General features: G+C 53.1%; 1 protein-coding gene across 3 annotated transcripts in view; it reads left to right on the top strand.

The window, feature by feature from the left end:
- PASK (PAS domain containing serine/threonine kinase) overlaps positions 1-25,934 on the top strand; it is a 55,017-nt gene that overhangs the window by 5,440 nt on the left and 23,643 nt on the right. For all 3 annotated transcript variants that reach the window (XM_055109310.1, XM_008965618.4, XM_003813055.6), the window contains exons 2-12: positions 2,612-2,849; positions 4,945-5,177; positions 5,619-5,789; positions 6,880-7,020; positions 7,587-7,721; positions 8,412-8,672; positions 9,641-9,809; positions 12,650-12,806; positions 18,245-19,500; positions 21,560-21,744; positions 22,798-22,965. In XM_055109310.1, coding sequence (XP_054965285.1) covers positions 2,612-2,849; positions 4,945-5,177; positions 5,619-5,789; positions 6,880-7,020; positions 7,587-7,721; positions 8,412-8,672; positions 9,641-9,809; positions 12,650-12,806; positions 18,245-19,500; positions 21,560-21,744; positions 22,798-22,965 — 3,114 coding nt within the window. The remainder of the gene's footprint in view (positions 1-2,611; positions 2,850-4,944; positions 5,178-5,618; positions 5,790-6,879; positions 7,021-7,586; positions 7,722-8,411; positions 8,673-9,640; positions 9,810-12,649; positions 12,807-18,244; positions 19,501-21,559; positions 21,745-22,797; positions 22,966-25,934) is intronic.

Here is a 25,934-nt window from a genome sequence, read left to right as displayed (position 1 = left end):
TTCACCACATTGGTCAGGATGGTCTTGATCTCTTGACCTCGTGATCCGCTTGCCTCGGCCTCCCAAAGTGCTGGGATTACAGGTGTGATGTGTTCTCAATTTTAATGTTAAACTTATTAATCTTATTTTATAACTAGAATTTTTTGTGCCTTGTTTAAGAAAACTTTCCCTACCCCAAAGTCTTACAGATAGCCTCTTTTCTTCTAAAAACTTAGTGATTTTATTTTATATTTTATTTGGTTTGACAGGTCTCGCTTTGTTGCCTAGGCTGGCCTCCATCTCCCTGGGCTCAAGCAATTATCCTGCCTTAGCTTCTAGAGTGGCTCGGACTATAGGTGCAGGCCACGAGACCTGCCTGGCTAAAAAGTTTAGTGTTTTGACTTCCACAGATCAGATCTTTTATGCCCTGGGCACCATAGTGAGACCTCATCTCCTAGTTAAAAAAAAAGATGGCCATGTGAAGATACATACAAACAGGGAGAAGTCGGCCGGGCGCGGTGGCTCACGCCTGTAATCCCAGCAGTTTGGGAGGCCGCAGCAGGCGGATTACGAGGTCAGGAGATCGAGACCATCTTGGCTAACACGGTGAAACCCTGACTCTACTAAAAATACCAAAAATTAGCCAGGCGTGGTGGCAGGTGCCTGTAGTCCCAGCTACTCGGGAGGCTGAGGCAGGAGAATGGCGTGAACCCGGGAGGCGGAGGTTGCAGTGAGCCGAAATCGCGCCACTGCACTCCAGCCTGGGCGACAAAGCGAGACTCTGTCTCAAAAAAAAGAAACAAACAGGGAGAAGCTCTGTGATGGCGAAGGCGGAGACTGGAGTTACGCAGCCGCAGGTCAAGAACACCAAAGATGGCCAGTATGGCCAGTAGCCACCAGATGCTAGGATAAGGCAAGGAGGGGGGACTCCTTGGAGTTCCATATTGAAAGAGGTGGTGTTGGGAGGGCCACCTCCCCTTTCCTCTTCACCCCAGGCCTGCCTTGTCTTGGAAGGGCCTCGTGTGGGCATCCTGCTAGCTTGTCCAAGCTCGCTATTCCTGGAAGGCTGCTCCTCAGCCAGTTCACGGCTCTAGGTGTGCCAGTGTGGGAGGACCTGGGTGGAAAGAGGCCTGTATGTGTCTTAGAAGTGGGCACCAGACCCTTTGGTTGGGAACTCTGGGGTTCTGGATACCCAGAAGGTGGTCCAGAAGAGGGGATATGGGGTCTGGTTGGGCTTGCCTTGGCCCCAGTGGCTCCTCATTTCGTGGGGGAAACTCCAGCCATGGTTCTTGTATTGGCCACAGCCTCCTCTTGCTGTTTATCTAAAGCCTGGATGACCAGGTGGGGGCTTCCTGCCAGCAGAGGAAATCTTCTTGATTTAAGGGCTCTTTTTGTTGAGTTTGGCCATGAGGACAGGGTATTGGTAAATGTGTCCTTGTGTTTCAAGTGCTTGCCAATATGCAGGATGGAACTCTTAAGTATCTCCACTCTGCAGGGTGGTCACATGAATGTATACATGTGACAAGACTGCATGGAACACATGCTCACGTGTGCACACACACACACGCTCATGTACACATGTGCACACACACGCACGGACACACACGCACACACACACACACACCTGCAGGTAAATGCCTTGAAATCTGGACGAGGCTGATGGATGGTATCAAGTCAGTTTCCTGGCTGTGACACTCTCCTGTAAGATGTCACCATGAGAGGGAACTCGGAAGAGTATGTGAGATTTTCCTGTATTTCCACCCTGTATCAGCATTTGAATCATGTATAAGAGAAAAGCTAAAAATACAAATCTCTGGTGCCAGACCTGTCTCTAGGAGACATGGCCTCTTGGCCATGGCCCCCGCAACCTCACTTGTTGGCAGCACCCAGGTGATTCTGTGCACAGCTGGTCGGATGGTCAGGACTCACTGTTTAGGGGAAAGCTGAGACCATGGGAGCTGTGCAGCCCCCACGTGCTGATGGGTTCATCATGACCTGGGAGTATTTTCAGTTGGTGTGTACCTGCAGTCCCTGCCTTCCCTCATGGCTCCTTCCCACCCTGTTCTTTGTTTTCCTCTCTCTCTCCTTCCCTCTTTCCCATATCTTCCTATGTATTTTTCTTGGAAAGAGCTTCTTTTTTTTTTTTCTTTTTTTTTGACATGGAGTCTCGCTCTATCGCCCAGGCTGGAGTGCAGTGGTGTGATCTCGGCTCACTGCAAGCTCTGCCTCCCGGGTTCACACCATTCTCCTGCCTCAGCCTCCCGAGTAGCTGGGACTACAGGCGCCCGCCACCATGCCCGGCTAATTTTTTGTATTTTTAGTGGAGACGGAGTTTCACAGTGTTAGTCAGGATGGTCTCGATCTCCTTGATCTCCTGACCTCGTGATCCGCCCTCCTCAGCCTCCCAAAGTGCTGGGATGACAGGCGTGCGCCACCGTGCTCGGCCCGGAAAGAGCTTCTTTTAGCACCACTTTGGGTGGACCATTCTCCCATCGTGGGTTCTGACCCAGGATGGCGGTTGGTGGTGTATGTCTTTTGGGGCCGAGCTGAACTCAGCATTATGAATTAGTTGGTTAAACTGTCTTTATGTTTTTGCATTGCAGATGTTAATCAGCTTCATGTTGTTTTCTAGTTGTTAGAGGTGGAAGCTTGGCAGTTGGCCTCCCTTCTTCCCATGGAGGACGGGGGCTTAACAGCCTTTGAAGAGGACCAGAGATGCCTTTCCCAGAGCCTCCCCTTGCCAGTGTCAGCAGAGGGCCCAGCTGCACAGACCACTGCTGAGCCCAGCAGGTCGTTTTCCTCAGCCCACAGACACCTGAGCAGAAGGAATGGGCTTTCCAGACTCTGCCAGAGCAGGACGGCGCTCTCTGGTAATGACCTTCGACCACTGCAGGCCTTAGCGCGTGGAAATACAAATGTGGAGTTGCTCTGTGTTCTCATGGAAACCCTCTCACCAGGGATTGAAGTCACTCTATTCCTGCAGAGAAAAGTTCGTGGTTTAAGTGCTCGGCTCATGCTGGCAGATGACTCCGGCAGGACCCTTCCTGCTGCTTTTACTCTGCTGTGATTCCCAGGCAGCTGGCGCTTCTTTTCAGGCAGCAGGTGGAACTTACCTTCACATTTCAGGGTCAAGTTACAACAAAATGTTATTTCTTACTTTAGAGTATGTGAGAACGCTGTTCTAGGTTAGGCTATTTTACTTAGGGAATTGCAGCTTTGCTCGTGCAGTTTACTGAGCTAAACGCGGTTTAGCTGGTGGACCAAGAATCATGGGGCAGAAGTCTGTTGGTGCCTCCTATGTCCAGAGTCCGTTGGTGCCTCCTTTGTCCAGGCACCCCAAAGGTCTGGGCCATGGTGAGGAAGGAAGCGTCACTTGCCTTTCAGGGGCTGTCTGATGGAGGCACTTGGGGAGACAGCAGGCTGTGTGCTTGAAGTTGGGGTAGACCTGGAAAATGGGGAAGTGGGGCATAGAGCTGCGGGAAATGGTGGCTGGGAGTCTGGTCTCCAGGTCAAGGAGCACTTCGACACTGGAGTAGGAGGGTGTTGGAGCTGAGCTTCTGCACTGGAGTGTCTGAGGGTGTAGAGCAGAGGGCCCTGTGGAGAGTGCCCAGGATACCGCAGGGAGGGGTGGGCTGGGAGGCACACAGAGCCCTTGGGAGTGGGCTTCACCCAGGCGCTGATCAGGAATGTTCTCAGTGAGTGTTGACAGGTGTGTTCCTTTTTTGGAGCATCATTCTGGTGGCTGCATGAGGAGCAGGGGTGGGAGCCGGAGGCACAGGGCCTTGAGACATGAGAAGGAGCTGCGCTTGGTGACTGCTGTCTGGGGAAGAGCAGGGGCGAGAGAGTGGCTGGATGGCCACGTGGTTTCCAGCCTCAGAGAATGGTCGGGGTCAGGCCACTCACTGAGAAAGTCAGGGGTCCTGGCTGGAGGACATGGAGGGGAGGGGATGGGAGAGAAATGGAAGGGTCAGGTCTTGAGTGCTTGGTTTTGAGCACTGGAAGAATGTGTCTGGTGTCTCCAGAGATGGGGAAGCGGGCGAGTGGGCCGTGGGAGGTCCAGGCTGGAGGTGCGAGTGTGAGAGTCTTCAGTGCATTTCTAGTTAGATGTATTTAAAGCTACCGAGGAATGGGTGAGATGGAGCCAGGGTCACTGAGAGGTGAGAGGGTGGGAGGTGGGGGAGCCCAGGTGCCCGAGGAGGGTGGTGTGGGAGGAGGGTGAGGCCTGAGGAATGACGGGGCTGAGGGTTTTGGGAGCCATTGGAGGCGTTGCTGAGAGAACGCTGCACAAGGAGCTCTTGAATCGTAGGAACGCTTTCAAGGAGGAGGTGACGGGGCAGCCGCCGGAGTGGCCATGGGGTCTTGGAATGATTGACAGAGGACAGAAGGTGGGAAGGAAGGAACCTTTGAGTGTAATTAAGCTTTTTTGTTTTTTGGGACAAGGTCTGACTCTCTTGCTCAGGCTGGAGTGCAGTGGCGCAGTCATAGCTCTCTGCAGTCTCAAACTCCTGGGCTCAGACAATCCTCCTGCCTTAGCCTCCTGAGTAGATGGGGCTGCAAGGGCACGCCACTATGCCCAATTGATTTTTAAAAATTTTATTTTTAGTAGGGACAGGGTCTCGCTGTGTTGTCCAGGCTGGTCTTGAACTCCTGAACTCAAGCAACCTTCCTGCCTCAGCCTTCCAAAGAACTGGGATTATAGGCACGCCTGGCTTTGAGTGTAATTTAGACACAGAAGTGTTGATCTTATGCTGTTTGTGCTTCCGAGTGGACCTGGTGGTTGCCTAAGTGGATTCTGGGGACCATGTTCAGACACGCAATGAGAGTGTGTGTTAGCTGTGCAGACTGACTTAATCCTTAGATCTTTTTGCAGGAGTTGAGGGCAAGGGCTGTGTGCTTTGCCTGTTTCAGAAGGTGGACTCTGGCAGCTGTGTGAAGTCTAAAGCTTCGCTTCGCTTCTCTTTTCAGAAGACAGATGGAGCTCCTATTGTCTATCATCACTGGCTGCCCAGAATATTTGTACAAGTAAACTGCACTGCCCTGCTGCCCCCGAGCACACGGACCCGTCCGAGCCCCGGGGCAGTGTGTCCTGCTGCTCCCTGCTGCGGGGACTGTCCTCAGGGTGGTCCTCACCTCTGCTTCCGGCCCCTGTGTGCAACCCTAACAAGGCCATCTTCACGGTGGATGCCAAGACCACAGAGGTATTTGCTTCTCTTTTAGATCCAGCTGTGTAGATGTGGATTTGTGGTTTGTGCCTTAAACCTGGGATTTGTGTGTTTTAATGCAATTAGAAAAACATTTGGGCACTTCGGGACGTGGGAAGTTTGCTTGAGCCCAGGAGTTCAAGACCAGCCTGGGCAACATAGCAAGATCCCATCTCTACAAAGAAATTAGCCAGGTGTGGTGGCACACACCTGTAGTCCCAGCTACCAGGGAGGCTGAGGCAGGAGGATCACCTGAACCCAGGAGTTCAAGGCTGCAGTGAGCTCTGATTGCGCCACTGCACTCCAGCCTGGGCAACAGAGTGAGACCCTGTCTGTCAGGAAAAGGCTGGCTTCTACATGGTCGTCCTGGGCTGTTCTGGGCAGCTGGTGGAGCTGCTGGGGATGTCTGCATCCTTGCTCCTCTTTGTGATTCCTCAGATCCTGGTTACTAACGACAAAGCTTGCAGGCTCCTGGGGTACAGCAGCCAGGACCTGATTGGCCAGAAGCTCACGCAGTTCTTTCTGAGGTCAGATTCTGATGTGGTGGAGGCCCTCAGCGAGGAGCACATGGAGGCCGACGGCCACGCCGCAGTGGTGTTTGGCACGGTGGTGAGTGGATGCGGGTGCAGCGCTCAGTCTGGCCTCAAGACCAGCAGTATGTGGCAGGAACAGCTCGGTGTTCCCTACCAGGAGCTCTGCTGGGGGTTGAGTGGCACCAGGACATCTCAGCTTCTTCAGCTGAAAATGTCATCCCAGGCGCGGTTTCCCCGCTTCAGCTGCAGTGGGGGTGGGGGCCCTTTAAAAACGAATCGTCGCAGGAATGGACACCGTGGCTGTGGCTGGACTCCCGGGGGGTGTCGTGGGCGGCCCTTGCTTTGTCTGAGGGCTGTAGCTTCACTAATGGTTTGCAGTCCTGCCGGGCAGCACATCAGATGCTCAAGAGTAATATGGTTTTATTGTCTATTGATTTTTACATTCTGTTTGGTGTTTGTGGGAGCGGGCGGGGGTGTTGGCCTGGAAGCATTTCCCTAGACAGTGTTGATTCTCTCACCTGTGCCATGTGTCCAACCTGGATGTTGACAGGTGAGCTGAGTTGGATGTGGAGGACTGAGCCCGAGGCATGGAAAAAGCCCAAGGCATGGCTGATTGTAGGGTTTCCCCTCGTCAGCCGGTCGGGGACTGGGGGAGCAGCGTTGGAGGGCAGTGGAGGTTGGGGTATGATCTGAGGCTCTAGTAGTCATTGAGATCCTCCAGGTTGCCTGTTTCCCACCTAGTGTGTGGCTTTCACACAGAAGACCCCATTGCTTGAACTGAACTGATGTCACAGGCTTAGGACCAATTGTATCAGAAAATCACTGGTTCAAGAAACTGACTACTAAGAAGAAAAAAACTAAGATATTCACCATGTGTTGGTGTCTGTTTCTTTAAGAAATAACAGATACTGCTTTTTTCACCCTGCAATATTACCATGAACTGAGAATGAAATCTACTCTCTTGATAAAACTTGCACTTGGAGATTTTAATGTTCAGTATGGGAAATCTTGTTTGTGCTTTGGTAAATTTCTGAAATGAAAGTCAGGTAAGCAGAAGTTGAAAACGTTGCAGTGCCTGGAGTTTGGGCCTCCTGGAGGCAGGTGCCCCACCCAGACTGGTCTTTTGGGTTCATGGCATGCAGGTGTGAACCTGTCTGTTTCCACAGGTGGACATCATCAGCCGTAGTGGGGAGAAGATTCCAGTGTCTGTGTGGATGAAGAGGATGCGGCAGGAGCACCGCCTATGCTGCGTGGTGGTCCTGGAGCCCGTGGAGAGGGTCTCGACCTGGGTCGCTTTCCAGAGCGATGTGAGTGTGCAGCTTTGCCTCATGTCTCATGGACGCTGGAGCCGGCGTCATTCTCCTCTTCAGCAAGTGCTGGTCCCTGTCTCATTCCTTTGGGAAGAAAGAGAGGATGAGGAGCCTGGAGGGTCTGCCCAGTGGTACCCTCGCTGATTGCGTGTGCTTGGGCAGGGAACGAACTTCCTATACTTCAGTTCCTCACCTGTGAACTGGGGCATAATCATAACTCCTCATAAGATTGTTTCAACATTTAAATGAGATAATATATGTAAACCCCCCAGGATAGTAGCTGGCATTAGAGACAGCTCTCATATGTGAACTGGGATGTTATTAATGAGCTGTGGTGTGGGCCAGGCTCCTGAAGAACAAGAAGGCCCACAATTTAGGTACGTCTCCGGTAGAAGGAGACAGATGATGAAGCTCTTATCAAATTCATGTGTATATGTCTCTTGCCCTTCCGATGGAGAACTCATGTTGGGGTCTTGCTTTTGGCTTGAACATATTGAAGCTTAGTTAAATTTACAGCTGGAGCGCAAGAAGCTTTTATGATAAGCATGGGGCTTTTCCTCTAGGGCACCGTCACGTCATGCGACAGTCTCTTTGCTCATCTTCACGGGTACGTATCTGGGGAGGACGTGGCTGGGCAGCATATCACAGACCTGATCCCTTCTGTGCAGCTCCCTCCTTCTGGCCAGCACATCCCAAAGGTAGGGCTCCTGACCTCCCGCACTGTGTGATGGGGTGGAGTTCTTAGCTCTGAATCCATAACTGGAGACGCAGACCAAGGGTTTCTGAAGGCAAGGGTGGCCTTAGGGATGGGACATGCTCAGTTTTGAGCTTCCTGTGCGCTGAGGCCTTGACCAAGGGCCGGAGCCTATGTGGTCTCCCAGCTGACCACTCTTGTCCCCTGAGTCTTCTCCCTGGAGCTGGGCCACCCACAGAGGTGGATGCTGGGACGCTGCCCAAGGCTGAGGGGTGGGAGGAAACATCCACAGCTGCGCAGCTGGTGTAGTGCTGCCTGTGGGGCCAGTATCCTGGCGCCAGATCAAGGATGGCACAGTTGGCAGTGGCGTGGCCAAGCCCCGAGCCTGAGCCCCACAGTCCTCCCTCCCTCCCTCCCTGCTGGTGCCCGGCCCCTCACTGGGGTGTCTCACTTGCCCTGGGGTTGCTGTGCCTGGGGCGGCTCTGGACACTGAGTCCTCCCCACCCACAGAAGGGCTCTTTCCTGGGCCAGCTGGGCCTGGGAGGAGAGGGAAGGCAGAGCAGTGTGGGTGTGAGATGTCCTGGGGACCTTCGCCGATGACATGTGGGGTAGAAGTTGGGTCGGACGCAGCATAGACTCAGTGCTCTGTCCACGTGAAACACGGCTTAAGCCAAACGACAAGCCTTTCTTTCAGAATCTCAAGATTCAGAGGTCTGTTGGAAGAGCCAGGGACGGTACCACCTTCCCTCTGAGCTTAAAGCTGAAATCCCAACCCAGCAGCGAGGAGGCGACCACCGGTGAGGCGGCCCCTGTGAGGGGCTACCGGGCATCTGTCTGGGTGTTCTGCACCATCAGTGGCCTCATCACCCTCCTGCCGGATGGGACCATCCACGGCATCAACCACAGCTTCGCGCTGACACTGTTTGGTTACGGAAAGACGGAGCTCCTGGGCAAGGTGGGGCTGCCCTGGGCGCCTGGCTCCCGTTCCCTGGGAGGAAGCTGCTGTGCTCTGCAGTGCGGGCTTGCGTGTGGCACAGGCCTCGCACCCGGCAAGCTCTCCAGCTCGCTCCTTTACCCAGGAGGGACCTTGGGTCCAGGGAGGGAGGTCCCTGCTCATGGCTGCCAAGCTCCTTCCTCTCCACCCTTCCCCAGCAGCCACCGTCAGAGGGAGGGAGAGGAGCACTGTGCCTCGAAGCCCTGAGAGATCTGGTCTGACTGATGGACCAGGGTTTACGACACAACTGCGGGGGTTCATTTCTCACCCTAGTAGAAATACTAAAAAGTAGCTAAGCTGAATTGTAGTTACGTTAAATTTAAGTTAGTTAAAAAGCAGTTAGTGTTCTTCCTGGATGAAGGGTTCCCACAGGAGCTGAGGGCATTGAGACCTTGCAGGGATTTTGGGGGCATGGACACTTGTGCCCTCTGTGAGGTTAGAGCGGGTTCTGGCATTACAGCTATGGGCAGTGTCCCGGTGAGGGGGTCACACACAGGTTCAGAGGAAGCATCTGTCAGAGCAGCTCCTGGCCTGGGAGGAAGGCCCCACAGTCCTTCTGTCCTGGGTGCATGTCACTGTTCCGGCCACCAGTGAGCCGCGTGAGGTGAGGCTTGCAGACACAGGCTCCCAGATCCATCTAAACATGGGGCCAAAGGCCGGATGTCTGCTCCAAAGATGTGTCGATGTCACTGTAACTTGCCGCAGAGTGTGTTTTTACCTTTTTCTTAAGGGGAAAATCACAGATCACATGTTGAGCATCCGAGGGGCTTCAGGTGCGTCGAAGGGCATTTGGCCCGAGGCCTTTCCTGACCTTAAGGGTGAACCCTCAGGGACTGGCTCTCCTTGTGTTCATTCCTCCCCCAGGGGGACGGTCCAGTGGGTCAGCGTGGATCCTCCAGGTTCTGAAATGTCCCTGCTTTGTTTTCTAGAATATCACTTTCCTGATTCCTGGTTTCTACAGCTACATGGACCTTGCGTACAACAGCTCATTACAGCTCCCAGACCTGGCCAGCTGCCTGGACGTCGGCGATGAGAGTGGGTGTGGGGAGAGAACCTTGGACCCGTGGCAGGGCCAGGACCCAGCTGAGGGGGGCCAGGGTAAGACGTCCTCTTTCTCCTGAATGCGCTGCAGCTGCTGAGCCCCAGACAGCCCCGTGCCTCTGAGACAGGGCTGGGAGGAGCAGGAGCTACTGTCCCTCCAGAGGCTCGGGGGTGGTGGGGGGCGGAGTAGGGGGTGACTGTTTTCTGGTTTGATGTTCCTCTCTGTCTCAGGGGCTGTGACATATTATTCTTATAAACGTATGAGCATAGAGAAGAGAATAGAAAACCCCCCAAGAGTGCATCACCAGTGCCCATGATATCCGAGACACAGCATCCGAGACACAGCTAACTGACCGTCTTGTCTTTTCTAAGTAAACTTATATAGCTTCATGTAGTTTAAGTGAAGCCATGTAGCATATCGGATGACCGCTGACCCTTGAACAACTGGGTTTGACATTAGAGGGTCCACTTATACACAGATTCTTTTCAACCTCAGAAATCCAGTACTGGTGGGAGGTGAAGTTGGCGTATATGGAGGGCTGACTTCCCATGCACCTGCGTTCCACGGGTGGGCTGTGGGACTTGAGGGTGCTCGGATTTGGGCATTCTGGGGGTCCTGGAACCCATCCCCTGAGTGTACTGAGGGTTGACTGCAATTCCTAAATTGAATGTTCTACCAGTATTTCCTGGTTTAATTATGTTTATCCCACATAGTTTTAATTTAACATTTTAAATGATTTCAACAAATACTCCGAGTCCCTTTCATATGCACAGTCTTAGGTGTGTGGCTTGTGAAGACAGGGTGAGCACACTGCCTCCTGTCCCGAGGGACCCACTCTGGCTGGGAGCAATGAGGGGCAGTAGAACCCGCTGATGTCCTGGCAGGGCCCACGCCTGAGCTCCTGGTAAGGAGCAGGCCCCTGGCTGCTTCCACAGTGCTCACTCTTGTTGACAAGCATGGGGTGGGGGTGCGCCCTGTCCCTGGCTCTGCCCTGGTGGGGACCCCGGGACTCTGCCTCCAGGGGCTCTGCCCACCTGGAGCGTGGGCTCACTGGGTGTGGTTCTGGAGTTCCTGGGGCAGGCTGGGGCCCAAGGGTCCGGGTGATGGTGTGGCAGGGGTGTCAGGTGGGGGGGTCTCTGTTCTATGGAAGGACACAGTGGGGGTGAGAGAGAGAGAGTGGCCAGTGCTGGCAGAAAGCACAGCCGCCTCGGGGCTCTGCATCGTGGTGGGGCCAGGTGGGTCGGCAGGTGCTGGCTTGCGAGGTTGTCCTGCATGCGGTCACTCGGGTATTGAATGAGTGCGAAAGTGGATTTAATACAGTCGCTGAGAAAAACTACAGCTTCACGAGACTGACCAGCCTGGTGAGATAAACATTTACCATCAGACACTCTTTAGCTTTCTGGGCATTGTGTGAGTTCTTTGGCACATGCGCCCAGCCTCCTTCCCCACAGGGTCTCGCCTGGGGCATTAGAAGCTGGATTGTAACATTTGTTTTAAAAGATACTTTGTTAGGCTGTTGGTTCTCCTTACAATCCCGGCTTTCCTTAGCATGTGGTTCCCTTCATTGTATCTGGGTTTTTCTATCTCAGTCTGTCCTTTATACAAGCTTTTTCCTCTAGCACTGATTATATTCCCCTTCCCCTTTTTCCAGAATTCCAAATTCTGACCTGTGCATGCATGCCTGTGTTGAGTACATGCTGTTTGTCGGATATTTGGTGGTGGGGGGAGGGGATCACATTTCTGTTACTCTCGCATTGTTTCCTTAGGATGGATTCTTAGAAGTGGAACTTCTTGATTCAGGGAATGAACACGTTTGCTAGTTACTGTCAAAAATGCCTCTTGGAGAAGTTATACTGAACCACCCAACTGTCCTGGTCACAGAGCAGGCTTCTCTCGGCTTGGGGCTAGGGTTCTTTCTGGGGTCGTCCTTTTTTTTTTTTTTTGAGACAGAGTTTTTGCTCTTGTTGCTGAGGCTGGAGTGCAGTGGCACCATCTCGTCTCACTGCAACCTCTGCCTCCTGGGTTCAAGTGATTCTCCTGTCCCAGCCTTCCGAGTAGCTGGGATTACAGGGATGTAGCACCATGCCTGGCTAATTTTGTGTTTTTAGTGGAGACGGGGTTTCTCCATGTTGGTCAGGCTGGTCTCGAACTCCCAGCCTCAGGTGATCTGCCCGCCTCGGTCTCCCAAAGTGCTGGGATTACAGGTGTGAGCCACCGTGCGTGGCCTCCCAGGGTCCTTCCTAATGCAGGCTGCTTTCTCTCATGTAACCAAGAGACATACATTCATCCCCTACCACGTGCCAGGCTGCACTGCGTGCAAATGCCCCTGCGCTCACGGGGACTGGAGGGAGCCAGGTGACATGGAGCCCAGGAAGTGGCCAGAGCTCGGGAGGAAGGCAAAGAGGGGAAGAGGGCATGCAGTCTTAGGCTTGGGGGCCCAGGAGGCCTAGGGAAGCCTTGTAGATACCCAGGTGCAGCATTTCTGGGATCAGGAGCCATGATCCCAAGGCCTCTAATACTTCAGATATGGCAGGGAGGCCAGGTGGAGAGACCTGGAGGAGTGAGGCCACAGAGTTGGGGGGCCATGGCCGAGACTTCGGCTTCTATCCAGAGTCAGATGGGAGCTGTTGGAGGGTTGTCAGCAGATGAGGGCCGTGCTCTGACTTGGGTGTTAATAGGATCATGGTAGCTGGCTGCAGGTGTCCTGGGCCAAGGAGCAGGGAGACAGGAGGCAGAGAAGAGGGCGCTGGGTTGGACCTGGGACGCCTGGGGTGGTGAGAGGTGGTCGATGCTGGTCATGCTGTGAAGGAGTCTCAGTGAGTTCCAGGCGAATGAGCAGATTCATTTTAGGGAGTGCCTGTGAAGAGCAAACGCTCTTTTTTGGTGTTGCTGCCAGATCCAAGGATTAATGTCGTGCTTGCTGGTGGCCACGTTGTGCCCCGAGATGAGACCCGGAAGCTGATGGAAAGCCAAGACATCTTCACCGGGACTCAGACTGAGCTGATTGCTGGAGGCCAGCTCCTTTCCTGCCTCTCACCTCAGCCTGCTCCAGGGTAAGTCCCTTGGTGGGAGGTTGCAGGTTTACTAAAAGTCCAGACAGATGGTAGGTGAATGAGGAACAAGTCAGAGAGAAATGTTCAGCCTATTATTCATAGTAACATTGAAAACTCACATGTGTTGAGCACCTGCTCTCTTCCACACACAGTGACTGCTGGGTTTTCTGTGCTGCCTGGCTGAGTCCTTATCAGCCTGTATGGGAGGGCACCATGGTGTTACTGTCTCACTGTAGGGATAAGGAAACAGGCTGTGGAGAGTTCCAGAATGTTTAGGTAGATTTCAGAGAACTGATGGAATCATAATTTTATCATTTTCTTTTTTTTTTTTTTTTTTTTTTTTGAGACAGAGTCTCGCTGTGTCACCCAGGCTGGAGTGCAGTGGCGCGATCTCAGCTCATTGCATTGCAAGCTCCGCCTCCTGGGTTCACACCATTCTCCTGCCTCAGCCTCCCGAGTAGCTGGGGACTACAGGCGCCCACCACCACGCCTGGTTAATTTTTTGTATTTTTTTTAGTTTCACCATGTTGGCCAGGATGGTCTCGATTTCCTGACTTTGTTATCCGCCCACCTTGGCCTCCCAAAGTGCTGGGATTCATTTTATCATTTTCAAAGTCATATGAAGCTGTTCTCTTTGCACATTTAAAAATATTCTATTTAGAGTAAAGAAAGTTTATATTAGAGAATTAGGAACATTTGGAAAAGTAGAAATAAAAGCTTGTTCTATTCTCATAGTCGTATTGTACATAGCACGTGTGTGTGTATTTTTAACCCATTTTCTTCTTCGGAATCTTTTTTTTTTTTTTTTTTTTTGAGATGGAGTCTCACTCAGCTGCCCAAGCTAGAGTGCAGTGGCGTGATCTTGGTTCACTGTAACTTCTGCCCCCCGGTTCAAGTGATTCTCCTGCCTCAGCCTCCTGAGTAGCTGAGACTACAGACACCTGCCACCACGCCCGGCTAATTTTTGTATTTTTACTAGAGGGGGAGTTTCACCATGTTGGCCAGACTGGTCTCGATCCCTTGACCTCATGATCCACCCGCCTTGGCCTCCCAAAGTGCTGGGATTACAGGTGTGAGCCACCATACCTGGCCCAGAATCTTTTCTTATGCACAGCATACAGTAAAGGTGCCCAAACTGTAGGTGCCCAGGTGGCCCAGGACCCTTTCTTGGCTGCCTGCAGACCCTGGGTCCCTTTCTGCACTGTGCCCCCTACACCCTGCTGCCCTGGGTCAGGGCAGAGGTTAGACTGCCTGCCGTTGAGCCTGACGCATGCATTTCCTTCTGTCTGCCTTCTGCTTATCGCTGTGTCTGTGATATTTATCCACATAGTTGTGTTTTCTAGTCTTGAAATTATTTAAAAAATATGTAATAGATACATATAAAGTATGTATGTTATGTTTAAAAATATGTAATGCATGGGCCAGGCGTGGTGGATCACGCCTATAATCCCAGCACTTTGGGAGGCTGAAGTGGGTGGATCATGAGGTCGGCAGATGGAGACCATCCTGGCTAACACGGTGCAACCCCGTCTCTACTAAAAATACAAAAAATTAGCCAGGTATGGTGGCGGGCGCCTGTAATCCCAGCTACTCGGGAGGCTGAGGAGGAGAATGGTGTGAACCTTGGAGGCGGAGCTTGCAGTGAGCCGAGATCGCGCCACTGAACTCCAGCTTGGGCAACAGAGTGAGACTCCGTCTCAAAAAAAAAAAATGTAATACATGCATATGTGTTTTTTTAATTATAGAAGAATAATGGTAAAAGCAATAGTTCCCCTGGCCGTCTTCCAATCCCCCTCCTCCAATCCTACTCTTTCCCCCAGGGGACCGCAGTCAGCAGTTAGAGCCTTCCAGGCCTTCTTTCTTGTGCATTTAACTATAGTTGTATATTATACTTCTATGTGTGCATATGCATATGTGTGCTCACATGTAACTGCTTCTGTTCCCTGAGCACGGCTGGGATTATACCATACACAGTGTCCTAAATGTGTGTGTATGTGTACGTACACACATGTCCTGCAGATCTTCCTCTACAGGCCTCCTCGGAACCGAAGCCTCCTGGATGGTACCCTAGCTCATGGGCCACTTTCCCATTGGCCGATGTGCCGGTGCTTTCTCTTGTTTGCTTAGCCTCCCTGATTTTCCCTTTGCCACTGTGGGTCCACGTTGAGTGGCGTGAGAGGGTAGCTGTTGGCTCTATTTGCTCTACTTCCACTGTGAGTGGAACAGAGCAGGTGCTCAACACATGTGAGTTTTCAATATTACTATGAATAATATTGCTGTGCGCACCTCTCCAGAGGTGCCACCAAGCTGAAGTGGGGCGGCCGTCGTTGAGGGCCCAAGTCTGACCCGTGGGTGCTCAACAGCACTAGCGGCCGGGCCCCCTTGCCAGTGCTCCCGTTGTCTGGGACATCTTGGTGGACAGAGGCCATGTGGCCCGTTGCTCTCCTCAGGACCTTGGACACAACTCATCTTCCAGGACTTGGTGGTACCAAGGGAGTTGCCCAAGATCAGCCAATTCCTAGTCTTCCTATTGCATTGGACGTTTCTGGATGTCACAGTTCTGAGAGTTTGATTAGCATCCACTGCACAGCTAGTGCAGTTACGACTATAGAGATTTATCCATTCATTCCCCGCTCAATCATTCACTCACTCGTTCGCTTATTCAACAAATAAGCATTACAGAAGACTTGGGGTGTGTCCCTAAGAATTGTAGTCTGGTCAGGACAATAAGCTGAAACAGTAAGACAGAACAGGGTTAGGAAGCATGAAGGAAGGAGGTGAGCTGTACGGAGTGCTTTTGTGTTTTAGGGACTACGTTGGGTGCTTCCTGGTAAGTTGTCTCCTTTAGTTCTGGTAATCCTGGGAGTGTAGTCTGATTTTTAGCAAATGGATGCTGAAGCTGAGTGAATTGTTACACTGGGCATCAGGTCCTCGAAGAGACCTCAGGTGATGTGCTCAGACAGCAGGTGGGGGTCTCAGGTCTCCACGGGGGCCAGGTCCTGGTGCTTCCCCACTGGAGGACCTACGGTCCCTGGGGCTGCCCTGGGTTGAGGTCCCAGCAGCTCAAGGCCTGTGTGCACTCGGCAGATCACATCCTTCATGCCCTGACTGCATGCTGGCCAGAACTGAGTGGCGTGGCGATGCCTGGCTGCCAGGGCAGCTGGAGGATGTCCTCATGTTTCCTGAGTTGCTGTCGTGCTGAAAGTCAGAGATCCACAGTTTCACAATCTCTTAGCCAAAATTATGAAATCCAAAAAGCCCCCAACACTGAAATATTTTTCTTAGAATCGATGCTAAAAGCATTGGACGGTCAAATTGGCCCTAAGCACGTGAGAAGCTGTTTGTGGTTTTCCCTTGACCTCTGCAGTTTGAGTGTTCAGAGGCCTCGCTGCAGACACAGGGCAGTGGATGCCCATGAGGCCCTCTCCCCAGCCTGCTGGGGTCTCCCTAGCAAGTGGCCGTATGACTTTTCTGAAATCCCCAAACACATCTGACCCAAGGGTTTTGATGGAAGGGCCGTGGACCCAGGTGACTGGAGAGAATGGGTACTGAGGCTGCAGCAGCCCGCTAAGGCCCCAAGAGCATGGGTGAAGATGCAGTGCTGCCCAGGGGCCTCAGCTTTGTGTCTGGACTGTGCCCCAGAAGTTGCCCAGACTCTTTGGCAAGGGGCTTTGTGAGACCCTCGTGGTGTGCATTCGCCTCCTGTCTTACCTGATCCTGCAGGAGGATGTGCAGTTTCCTAGCATTTGCATGGGGTTTGTCTCAAGCATGGGATGGATGGAGAGGGGGAGAGGGAGGTACAGGGGAGAGAGAGATGGGAGACATGGAGGGAGAGAGGCGGGAGACATGGAGGGAGAGAGGCAGGCAGACGCAGACCCTCAGCCTACCCCTCAGTTCCCCTCAGAAAACTGCTTTTCCTCAGAACTTGGCTCACAATCCCTTTCTCTGTGGAACCCACCCTTGGGTTGTATCCTTCCTCTTCCATCTTTTTTTTTTTTTTTTTTTTTTTGAGATGGTCTTGGCCATTGCCCAGGCTGGAGTGCAGTGGTGCGATCACAGCTCACTGCAGCCTAGACTCCTGTGCTCAAGCGAGGTTCCCGCTTCAGCCTCCCAAGTAGCTGGGACTACAGGTGTGTGTCACCATGCTGGCTAATTTTTAAATGTTTTGTAGAGACGAGGTCTCACTATGTTGCCCAGGCTGGTCTCGAACTCCTGGGCTCAGCCTCCCACAGTGCTGGGATTACAGGTGTGGGCCACTGTGCCCGATCCTGTCCTCTTTCTGAGCCTCTGGTATACCTTTACTAGGTTGCTGATGTTAACCTGTGTGTCTGTCCCCGAGTGAGGTGGTGCGGTCACATTCTGTGCATCTGGTGCCCAGTGTCAGTCTGTCATGTGGAGGCCAGTGGCTGGGCTGACAGGAGGCCTGGGTCCCTTGGCTCTGTGATCATCCTGTCTGGACTGTGGCAGCCTCGTCATGGGTCACCATGTGCTGAATGCTGGAGGACATTGTGTGCCACCTCTTAGGAGCCGCCCTCACCAGCCTCCTCTCTCTTTTTCGGCCCGTGTCCCCTTCTTTTTTTGTTTGTGTTTGAGACGGAGTCTCACTCTGTCACCCATTTCACCAGTGAGCTGGTACAATCTCAGCTCACTGCAACCTCTGCCTCCCAGGCTCAAACCATTCTCCTGCCTCAGCCTCCAAGTAGCTGGGATTACAGGTGCCTGCCACCTCACCGGGCTAATTTTTGTATTTTTAGTAGAGACAGGACTTTGCCATGTTGGCCAGTCTGGTCTCGAACTCCTGACCTCAAGTGATCTGCCCACCTCGGCCTCCCAAAGTGCTGGGATTACAGGCGTGAGCCACCACGCCTGGCCCCCTGGCCCCTGTCCCCTTCTGTGTGGGCCCCATCTGAGAGCCATTTCCCAAATCTGAGAGCCATTTCCCAAATCTGAGAGCCATTTCCCTAGTCGGCTGTGAAATCGGATGGTGTTTGTAGTCAATCAGTTGTTTTTTTACTGTTGTGGAGTTTACCAGGGACTCTCCAATCTCTCTCTCCTTTCCTCTCACACCTCCTCAAGGCAGCAGCACGGACTTCCCCTTGCAGGTGGGGCCGAGGCTAGGCTGCACGGCTGACGGGGGGTTTGGGGGCCCTGAGATGAAGCGAGAGCGCTGACCAAAGCATTGGCAAGTGCTCCTGTACTTTACTGTTGGGCTTTTGGTAGCATTCTCTGCAAAATCATTTCTAAATGTGGACTTAATTTGGAGAAATTTGAGACTAAGTGCTTTATTTTTTAACTTGGTCACAAAATTTGGTCTTTTTCTTGTTATAAATTGGTGGCATTAAATGCTTTGTACTTAGTTCTAATGGAGAATCGGTGCAATCTCTCCTTTTGACTCATCTGTGGCCCTACATGATGGTCACCCATGTCATTATCCCCAGGGTGGACAGTGTCCCAGAAGGAAGCCTGCCAGTGCACGGTGAACAGGCGCTGCCCAAGGACCAGCAAATCACTGCCTTGGGGAGGGAGGAACCTGTGGCAATAGAGAGCCCCAGACAGGATCTTCTGGGAGAAAGCAGGTCTGAACCAGTGGATGTGAAGCCATTTGCTTCCTGCGAAGATTCGGAAGCTCCAGTCCCAGCTGAGGATGGGGGCAGTGATGCTGGCATGTGTGGCCTGTGTCAGAAGGCCCAGCTAGAGCGGATGGGAGTCAGTGGTCCCAGCGGTTCAGACCTTTGGGCTGGGGCTGCCGTGGCCGAGCCCCAGGCCAAGGGTCAGCTGGCGGGGGGCAGCCTCCTGATGCACTGCCCTTGCTACGGGAGTGAATGGGGCTTGTGGTGGCGGAGCCAGGACTTGGCCCCCAGCCCCTCTGGGATGGCAGGCCTCTCGTTTGGGACACCTACTCTAGATGAGCCGTGGCTGGGAGTGAAAAACGACCGAGAAGAGCTGCAGACCTGCTTGATTAAGGAGCAGCTGTCCCAGTTGAGCCTTGTGGGAGCCCTGGATGTCCCCCACGCCGAACTCGTTCCAACAGAGTGCCCGGCTGTCACCGCTCCTGTGTCGTCCTGCGATCTGGGAGGCAGAGACCTGTGCGGTGGCTGCACGGGCAGCTCCTCAGCCTGCTATGCCTTGGCCGCCGACCTCCCTGGGGGCCTGGAAGCAGTGGAGGCCCAGGAGGTTGATGTGAATTCGTTTTCCTGGAACCTCAAGGAACTCTTTTTCAGTGACCAGACAGACCAAACGTCATCAAATTGTTCCTGTGCTACGTCTGAACTCAGAGAGACACCCTCTTCCTTGGCAGCGGGCTCCGATCCAGATGTAGGCAGTCTCCAGGAACAGGGGTCGTGTGTCCTGGATGACAGGGAGCTGTTACTACTGACCGGCACCTGTGTTGACCTTGGCCAAGGCCGACGGTTCCGGGAGAGCTGTGTGGGACATGATCCAACAGAACCGCTTGAGGTTTGTTTGGTGTCCTCTGAGCATTATGCAGCAAGTGACAGAGAAAGCCCAGGATGCGTTCCTTCCACGTTGGATGCTGGCCCTGAGGACACGTGCCCATCAGCAGAGGAGCCAAGGCTGAACGTCCAGGTCACCTCCACGCCCGTGATCGTGATGCGCGGGGCTGCTGGCCTGCAGCGGGAGATCCAGGAGGGTGCCTACTCCGGGAGCTGCTACCATCGAGACGGCTTACGGCTGAGTATGTCCCGGGCCCCATGGGAAGAAGTGTGGTGCTCCCAGAGCACAGTGCAGTGGGGGTGCAGGGCCTTCCTTGTTCTGGGGTCTGATGGGGTTTCACCCTGGAATAGTTTCAGCAGAAATCATGTTTTCAAGGAGAATGCATATCATCCACCCCTTGAAAATTAAGATTACGAATGTGTGTGCCTGGGGAGGGTGGCGCCCAAGGTCCCAGGCCACCTGCCCCATGCCCGTCAGTTCCAGCTGTGCCCCCTGACTCAGGCCATACACTTAAAGAGCCGCTCCTCCCAGCAGCCTGGGGAGATTCCGTCGGGAGCAGGAGAAGCGTGGGGGTGTCATGCTAGAGTCTGTCTCTCCACCTCCCACCAGCCCCCACCTCAGTGGTCACACGGACAGGCCGAGAGGGATGTGAGCGTGGTGAGATGCTCACGTGTTCTTCTTCCGTGCTTTTGGTGTTTAGGCTGCCCTGATCTCTGAAAAACCTGCCCTTCTGTGAGGGTCATGTGATCGGGCCCCTCTGCTTGCCCCTTTGAGATTGATTCTGTTTTACTTTCTTTTTTATTTTCATTTCTTTTTTTTTTTTCTTTTTTTTTTGAGACAGAGTCTCTCTCTGTTGCCCAGGCTGGAGTGCAGTAGCGCGATCTCGGCTTACTGCAAGCTCCGCCTCCCGGGTTCATGCCATTCTCCTGCCTCAGCCTCCCTAGTAGCTGGGACTACAGGCGCCCACCAGCACGCCCGGCTAATTTTTTCTATTTTTAGTAGAGACGGGATTTCACTGTGTTAGCCAGGATGGTCTCGTTCTCCTGACCTCGTGATCTGCCCGCCTCGGCTTCCCAAAATGCTGGGATTACAGGTGTGAGCCACCGTGCCCGGCCTATTTTTTTTATTTTTTGAGACAGAGTCTTACTCTGTCCACCCTAGCTGGAGTGCAATGGCATGGTCTCGGCTTACTGCAACCTCCGCCTCCTGGGTTCAAACGATTCTCCTGCCCCAGCCTCCTGAGTAGCTGGGACTACAGGCGTGTGCCACCACACCCAGCTAATTTTTTTGTATTTTTAGTAGAGACAGGGTTTCACTATGATGGCCAGGCTGGTCTCGAACTCCTGACCTTGTGATCCACCTGCCTCGGCCTCCCAAAGTGCTGGGATTACAGGCGTGAGCCACTGAGCCAGGCTAATTTTTTGTATTTTTAGTAGAGATGGGGTTTCACCGTGTTAGCCAGGATGGTCTCGATCTCCTGACCTCGTGATCCGCCCGCCTCGGCCTCCCAAAGTGCTGAGATTACAGGCGTGAGCCACCATGCCTGGCTATATTTTCCTCATTTCTTAATAGGTCCACATTATTTTAGCCAGTTGTTTCCATATTGCTGATTTTGTAGTGTTGATAGCTAGGGTTTTTTTCTTACACTTAAAAGAATTTTGTAAATAATACGTGTTATTTGTAGAAACATTAGAAATATAAACAAGAAGAAAATAAAATGGGCTGTAAACCCCCACCACCAAAGAAAGCTAACCACACTTATGTTGGTGTATAGCTAGGAGGCTGTGGAAAATGCACACATGCTTTCTCTATGTAAGTGGGTATGGAATTGAATATGGCTGTTAGTGACTAGAGTAGGTACATGTGTACATGCTTTTAATGTAAGCCATTCACATTCTTGTCACTGGAAGGCCGAAGACCCACCGTGTGTAGGGCACGTTGAGTGCAGGTTCTCCCGGCTATTCTGAGTTGGGGCTTGTCTGCACCCTCCGCTACAGGCCTCTCTGGAGGGCTTCCTTGTCCTCTGGCTGCCCTGAGTGAGGAGGTGTGGTTGTTGCAGGCCTGCAGGCTATGCCCCAGGGGTGTTTCCCTGGCCGGCCCTGACAGCTTTCCTCCAGGCCTTGGTGCTGCCTGCCTCTGCCTGGGCTGCTCTCTGGTCTGTGTTCTGGGGATTGAACTTTCTAACTTAAAGCTGCTGGGGTTTGGACTGTTGCATTCTGGGGACTGGACTTTTCTAACCTAAAACTGCTGTCTAGCCAGGTCAGCACAGGCCTGTGCGTTCTTACCTTTTCACCCTTCAGGTATACAGTTTGAGGTGAGGCGGGTGGAGCTCCAGGGCCCCACACCTCTGTTCTGCTGCTGGCTGGTGAAAGACCTCCTCCACAGCCAACGCGACTCAGCCGCCAGGACCCGCCTGTTCCTTGCCAGCCTGCCCAGCTCCACCCACTCTACCGCTGCTGAGCTCACCGGACCCAGCCTGGTGGAAGTGGGTATTTGCAGTCAATGCCTGCCCTGGACTTGCCTTGTACTGTGTGGCAAATATCCTAGTTGGCATCTCTCTCTGTTTCCTTGGGGACGGGAATACAGTCTGTTTGTAGCTTTTTTTTTTTTTTTCTGGGACGGAGTCTCGCTCTTGTTCCCCAGGCTGGAGTGCAATGGTGCTTTCTCAGCTCACTGCAACCTCTGCTTCCCGGGTTCAAGTGATTCGCCCGCCTCAGCCTCCCGAGTAGTGGGGATTACAGGCACGCGCCACCACGCCCGGCTAATTTTGTATTTTTAGTAGAGACTGGGTTTCTCCATGTTGGCAAGGCTGGTATTGAACCTCCTGACCTCAGGTGATCCACCTGCCTCAGCCTCCCAAAGTGCTGGGATTATAGGTGTGAGCCATTGCGCCTGGCCCTCTTTGTAACTTTTCACGCTGTCTTCTAATATCCAGTGTGACTATGAAGCCACTTTAGGTTGGGCATGGTGGCTCAAGCCTGTAATCCCAGCACTTTGGGAGGCCAAGGCGGGTGGATCACGAGGTCAGGAGATCAAGACCATCCTGGCTAACACAGTGAAACCCCATCTCTACTAAAAAAAAATACAAAAATTTAGCCGGGCATAGTGGTGGGCGCCTGTAGTCCCAGCTACTCGGGAGGCTGAGGCAGGAGAATGGCGTGAACCTGGGAGGTGGAGCTTGCAGTGAGCCGAGATTGCACCACTGCACTCCAGCCTGGGCGACAGAGCCAGACTCCGTCTAGAAAAAAAAAAAAAAAAAAAATGAAGCCACTTTAAATCTGCCTAGGCCCATGTATATGGTGGGGTGTAAACACGTTTCGACATGTGTGCCAGTTGGGATCAGTGTGCTGAGGCTGCTTGGGGTGCCCTGTGGAGATAGGCTTTCAGACCTGTCTGAGAGCATGGGAGGAGAGGGGACTGGAGTGCAGGGCACACCTGCCTCGGGCGGCTGCTGAAGACGCAGGGGGACCACTGTGGGTGCTGCACCTCTGCCCGGTGTAGTTGCATGTGACCCCACAGACCTTCCTCTGCATTGCAGGTGCTCAGAGCCAGACCCTGGTTTGAGGAGCCCCCCAAGGCTGTGGAACTGGAGGGGTTGGCGGCCTGTGAGGGCGAGTACTCCCAAAAGTACAGTACCATGAGCCCGCTGGGCAGTGGGGCCTTCGGCTTCGTGTGGACTGCTGTGGACAAGGAAAAAAACAAGGAGGTACCCTGGCTGTGGGAGGGGAGTGGTGCCGGGCACCACTTCACATGGCTCTCGACTTTTGGTCTCAGTTCTCAAACCTGGGGTTTTTGGAGGAGTCCTCTAGGTATGGCACCAAGCACACAACCTGGCATGTGGGCGGTTTCCGGATTCAAGGAGGCTCTCCCAGCAGCACACACGTTGACATCCAGGGTTGCTGATCCCGTCCAATTGTAGATTCAGACCTCGAACAGGCCAGGCTCAGGGCTTCGCCTCCTGCCATTGTGTTGAGATCCCGCATCTGGACCTGTGTTCCCTCCTTTCTGAGCCTGGGGCTTGCACCATTCTCCTACTCCCCGCTGAGATGCTCATATCTCTCGGGCACTGCACATGCATGCTGAAAACCAAATTTAGGACCTCCTCCACCCAGCTGGAAAAAAAACCCCAAGAAAGAGGCAAGCAGGCTAACCAACAGAAGCTCTTGGTCTTCCCGGGTCCCTGGAATGACTGCTCTGTTTATAGCTCACAGCTGGAGCAGGGATTGGTGTGTGCTAGGCATCCCTCTAGGTGCCTGCCAGCTGCTTGTCCCCCCACCCCCTTCCTCCCCAGTTATCATGGCCATTCTTACATGTTCTCCTTCCAAATAAGCTTTAGAACTTACTGTGCCTCCCTCCCAAGTCCTGATGGGATTTGTAGCTGCCTGAACATGTTGTGATGTGGGGAAATTGACATCAGGATGACGCCCACTTTCCTGTTCAGAAGCAGCATCTGCTGCTTGCTGCGAATCCTGTTAGATTGTCCAGGTGTGTTCATGCCTGGCTTGGCGGGTTCCTGGGAGGGTCATGGAATACCGCCTGCAGGATCCTTTGCTCCCTGCATTTTCTAGTCACTTGTGGCTGGAATACACCAAAGATCCAAGCTTGGATTGATCCATCATATGTGCATATCCGAGTCTTCCTAGTACTAATGCTTTTTCAGTGGATCCTTTGGATTTTCTAGATCAACAATCACTCCTCTGCAGTAACGACAGTGTTGTCTCTCCCCTCTGTGATTTGCCTGTCATCATCCTTTTATCCTTCCCTCCTGTCTATCCTTAGCTAGGACCTGTGGAGTGTGCTGCACAGCAGGTGTGCCGCTGCTTCTCCTGGGCTCTGCTGCTGCTCCAAGGTGGCCGTGGCTCCTTTCAGTGCCTGATGAGCACCTTTTATTGGAGGATCTTTCATTTTACTTTCAACCTGCTAAAATTTTTTAAGAATGAGTGTTGAGTTCTATCAAATTCTATCAAAAGATGTCTTTTCAGCATCTATTGAGATACTCATATCCTTGTTGCTTTATTAATAAAACGAATAACATAGTCACAGAATCTGTCTTTGATTCCATTATAACAGTCTCTTAATGCATTGCTGAATTTGATTTTTGATTTGCTATTTCTCTTTTTTTTTTTTTTTTGAGACGGAGTCTTGCTTTGTCGCCAGGCTGGAGTTTAGTGGCACCATCTCAGCTCACCGCAACCTCTGCCTCCCGGGTTCAAGCGGTTCCCCTGCCTCAGCCTCCCAAGTAGCTGGTATTACAGGCATGCGCCACCACGCCCGGCCAATTTTTTGTATTTCAGTAGAGACGGGGTTTCACCGTGTTGGCCAAGAAGGTCTCGTTCTCCTGACCTTGTGATCCACCCACGTCGGCCTCCCAAAGTGCTGGGATTACAGGCGTGAACCACTGCGCCCAGCCTGATTTGCTATTTCTATTTGGGATTTTTTTTCATTTATATTCAAACCTGAGTTTTGTTTCATTTCATTTCGTTTCTTTTCCTTTTTCTTTTTTTCCTCTTTTTCATTTTTCTTCCTCCCTCCCTCTCCCCCTCCTTCCTTCCCTCCCTCCCTCCCTCTCCCCCTCCTTCCTTCCTTCCTTCCTTCCCTCCTTCCTTCCTTCCTTCCCTCCCTCCCTCTCCCCCTCCTTCCTTCCTTCCTTCCCTCCCTCCTTCCTGCCTTCCTTCCCTCCCTCCCTCTCCCCCTCCTTCCTTCCTTCCTTCCCTCCTTCCTTCCTTCCTTCCCTCCCTCCCTCTCCCCCTCCTTCCTTCCTTCCTTCCTTCCCTCCTTCCTTCCTTCCTTCCTTCCCTCCCTCTCTCCCTCCTTCCTTCCTTCCTTCCTTCCCTCCCTCTCTCCCTCCTTCCTTCCTTCCTTCCCTCCTTCCCTCCCTCTCTCCCTCTCTCCCTCCTTCCTTCCTTCCTTCCTTCCCTCCCTCCCTCCCTCTCTCCTTCCTTCCTTCCCTCCCTCCCTCTCCCCCTCTTTCCTTCCTTCCTTCCTTCCCTCCCTCCTTCCTTCCTTCCTTCCCTCCCTCCCTCTCCCACTCCTTCCTTCCTTCCTTCCTTCCCTCCTTCCTTCCTTCCCTCCCTCTCTCCCTCCTTCCTTCCTTCCTTCCTTCCCTCCTTCCTTCCTTCCTTCCTTCCCTCCCTCCCTCTCTCCTTCCTTCCTTCCTTCCCTCCCTCTCCCCCTCCGTCCTTCCTTCCTTCCCTCCCTCCCTCCTTCCTTCCTTCCTTCCCTCCCTCTCCCCCTCCTTCCTTCCTTCCCTCTCTCCCTCCTTCCTTCCTTCCTTCCTTCCTTCCTTCCTTCCCTCCCTCCCTCCCTCTCTCCCTCTCTCCCTCCTTCCTTCCTTCCTTCCCTCCCTCCCTCCCTCTCTCCTTCCTTCCTTCCCTCCCTCCCTCTCCCCCTCCTTCCTTCCTTCCTTCCTTCCCTCCCTCCCTCCTTCCTTCCTTCCTTCCCTCCCTCTCCCCCTCCTTCCTTCCTTCCTTCCCTCCTTCCTTCCTTCCCTCCCTCTCTCCCTCCTTCCTTCCTTCCTTCCTTCCTTCCCTCCTTCCCTCCCTCTCTCCCTCCTTCCTTCCTTCCTTCCTTCCCTCCCTCACTCCCTCCCTCTCTCCTTCCTTCCTTCCCTCCCTCCCTCCTTCCTTCCCTCCTTCCTTCCTTCCCTCCTTCCTTCCTTCCTTCCTTCCCTCTCTC

This window comes from Pan paniscus, chromosome 13, assembly GCF_029289425.2.
Source record: "Pan paniscus chromosome 13, NHGRI_mPanPan1-v2.0_pri, whole genome shotgun sequence".
NCBI lineage: Eukaryota > Metazoa > Chordata > Mammalia > Primates > Hominidae > Pan > Pan paniscus.
Note: the sequence above shows the minus strand (reverse complement) of the source record. Positions and strands in the feature narration are given on the sequence as shown.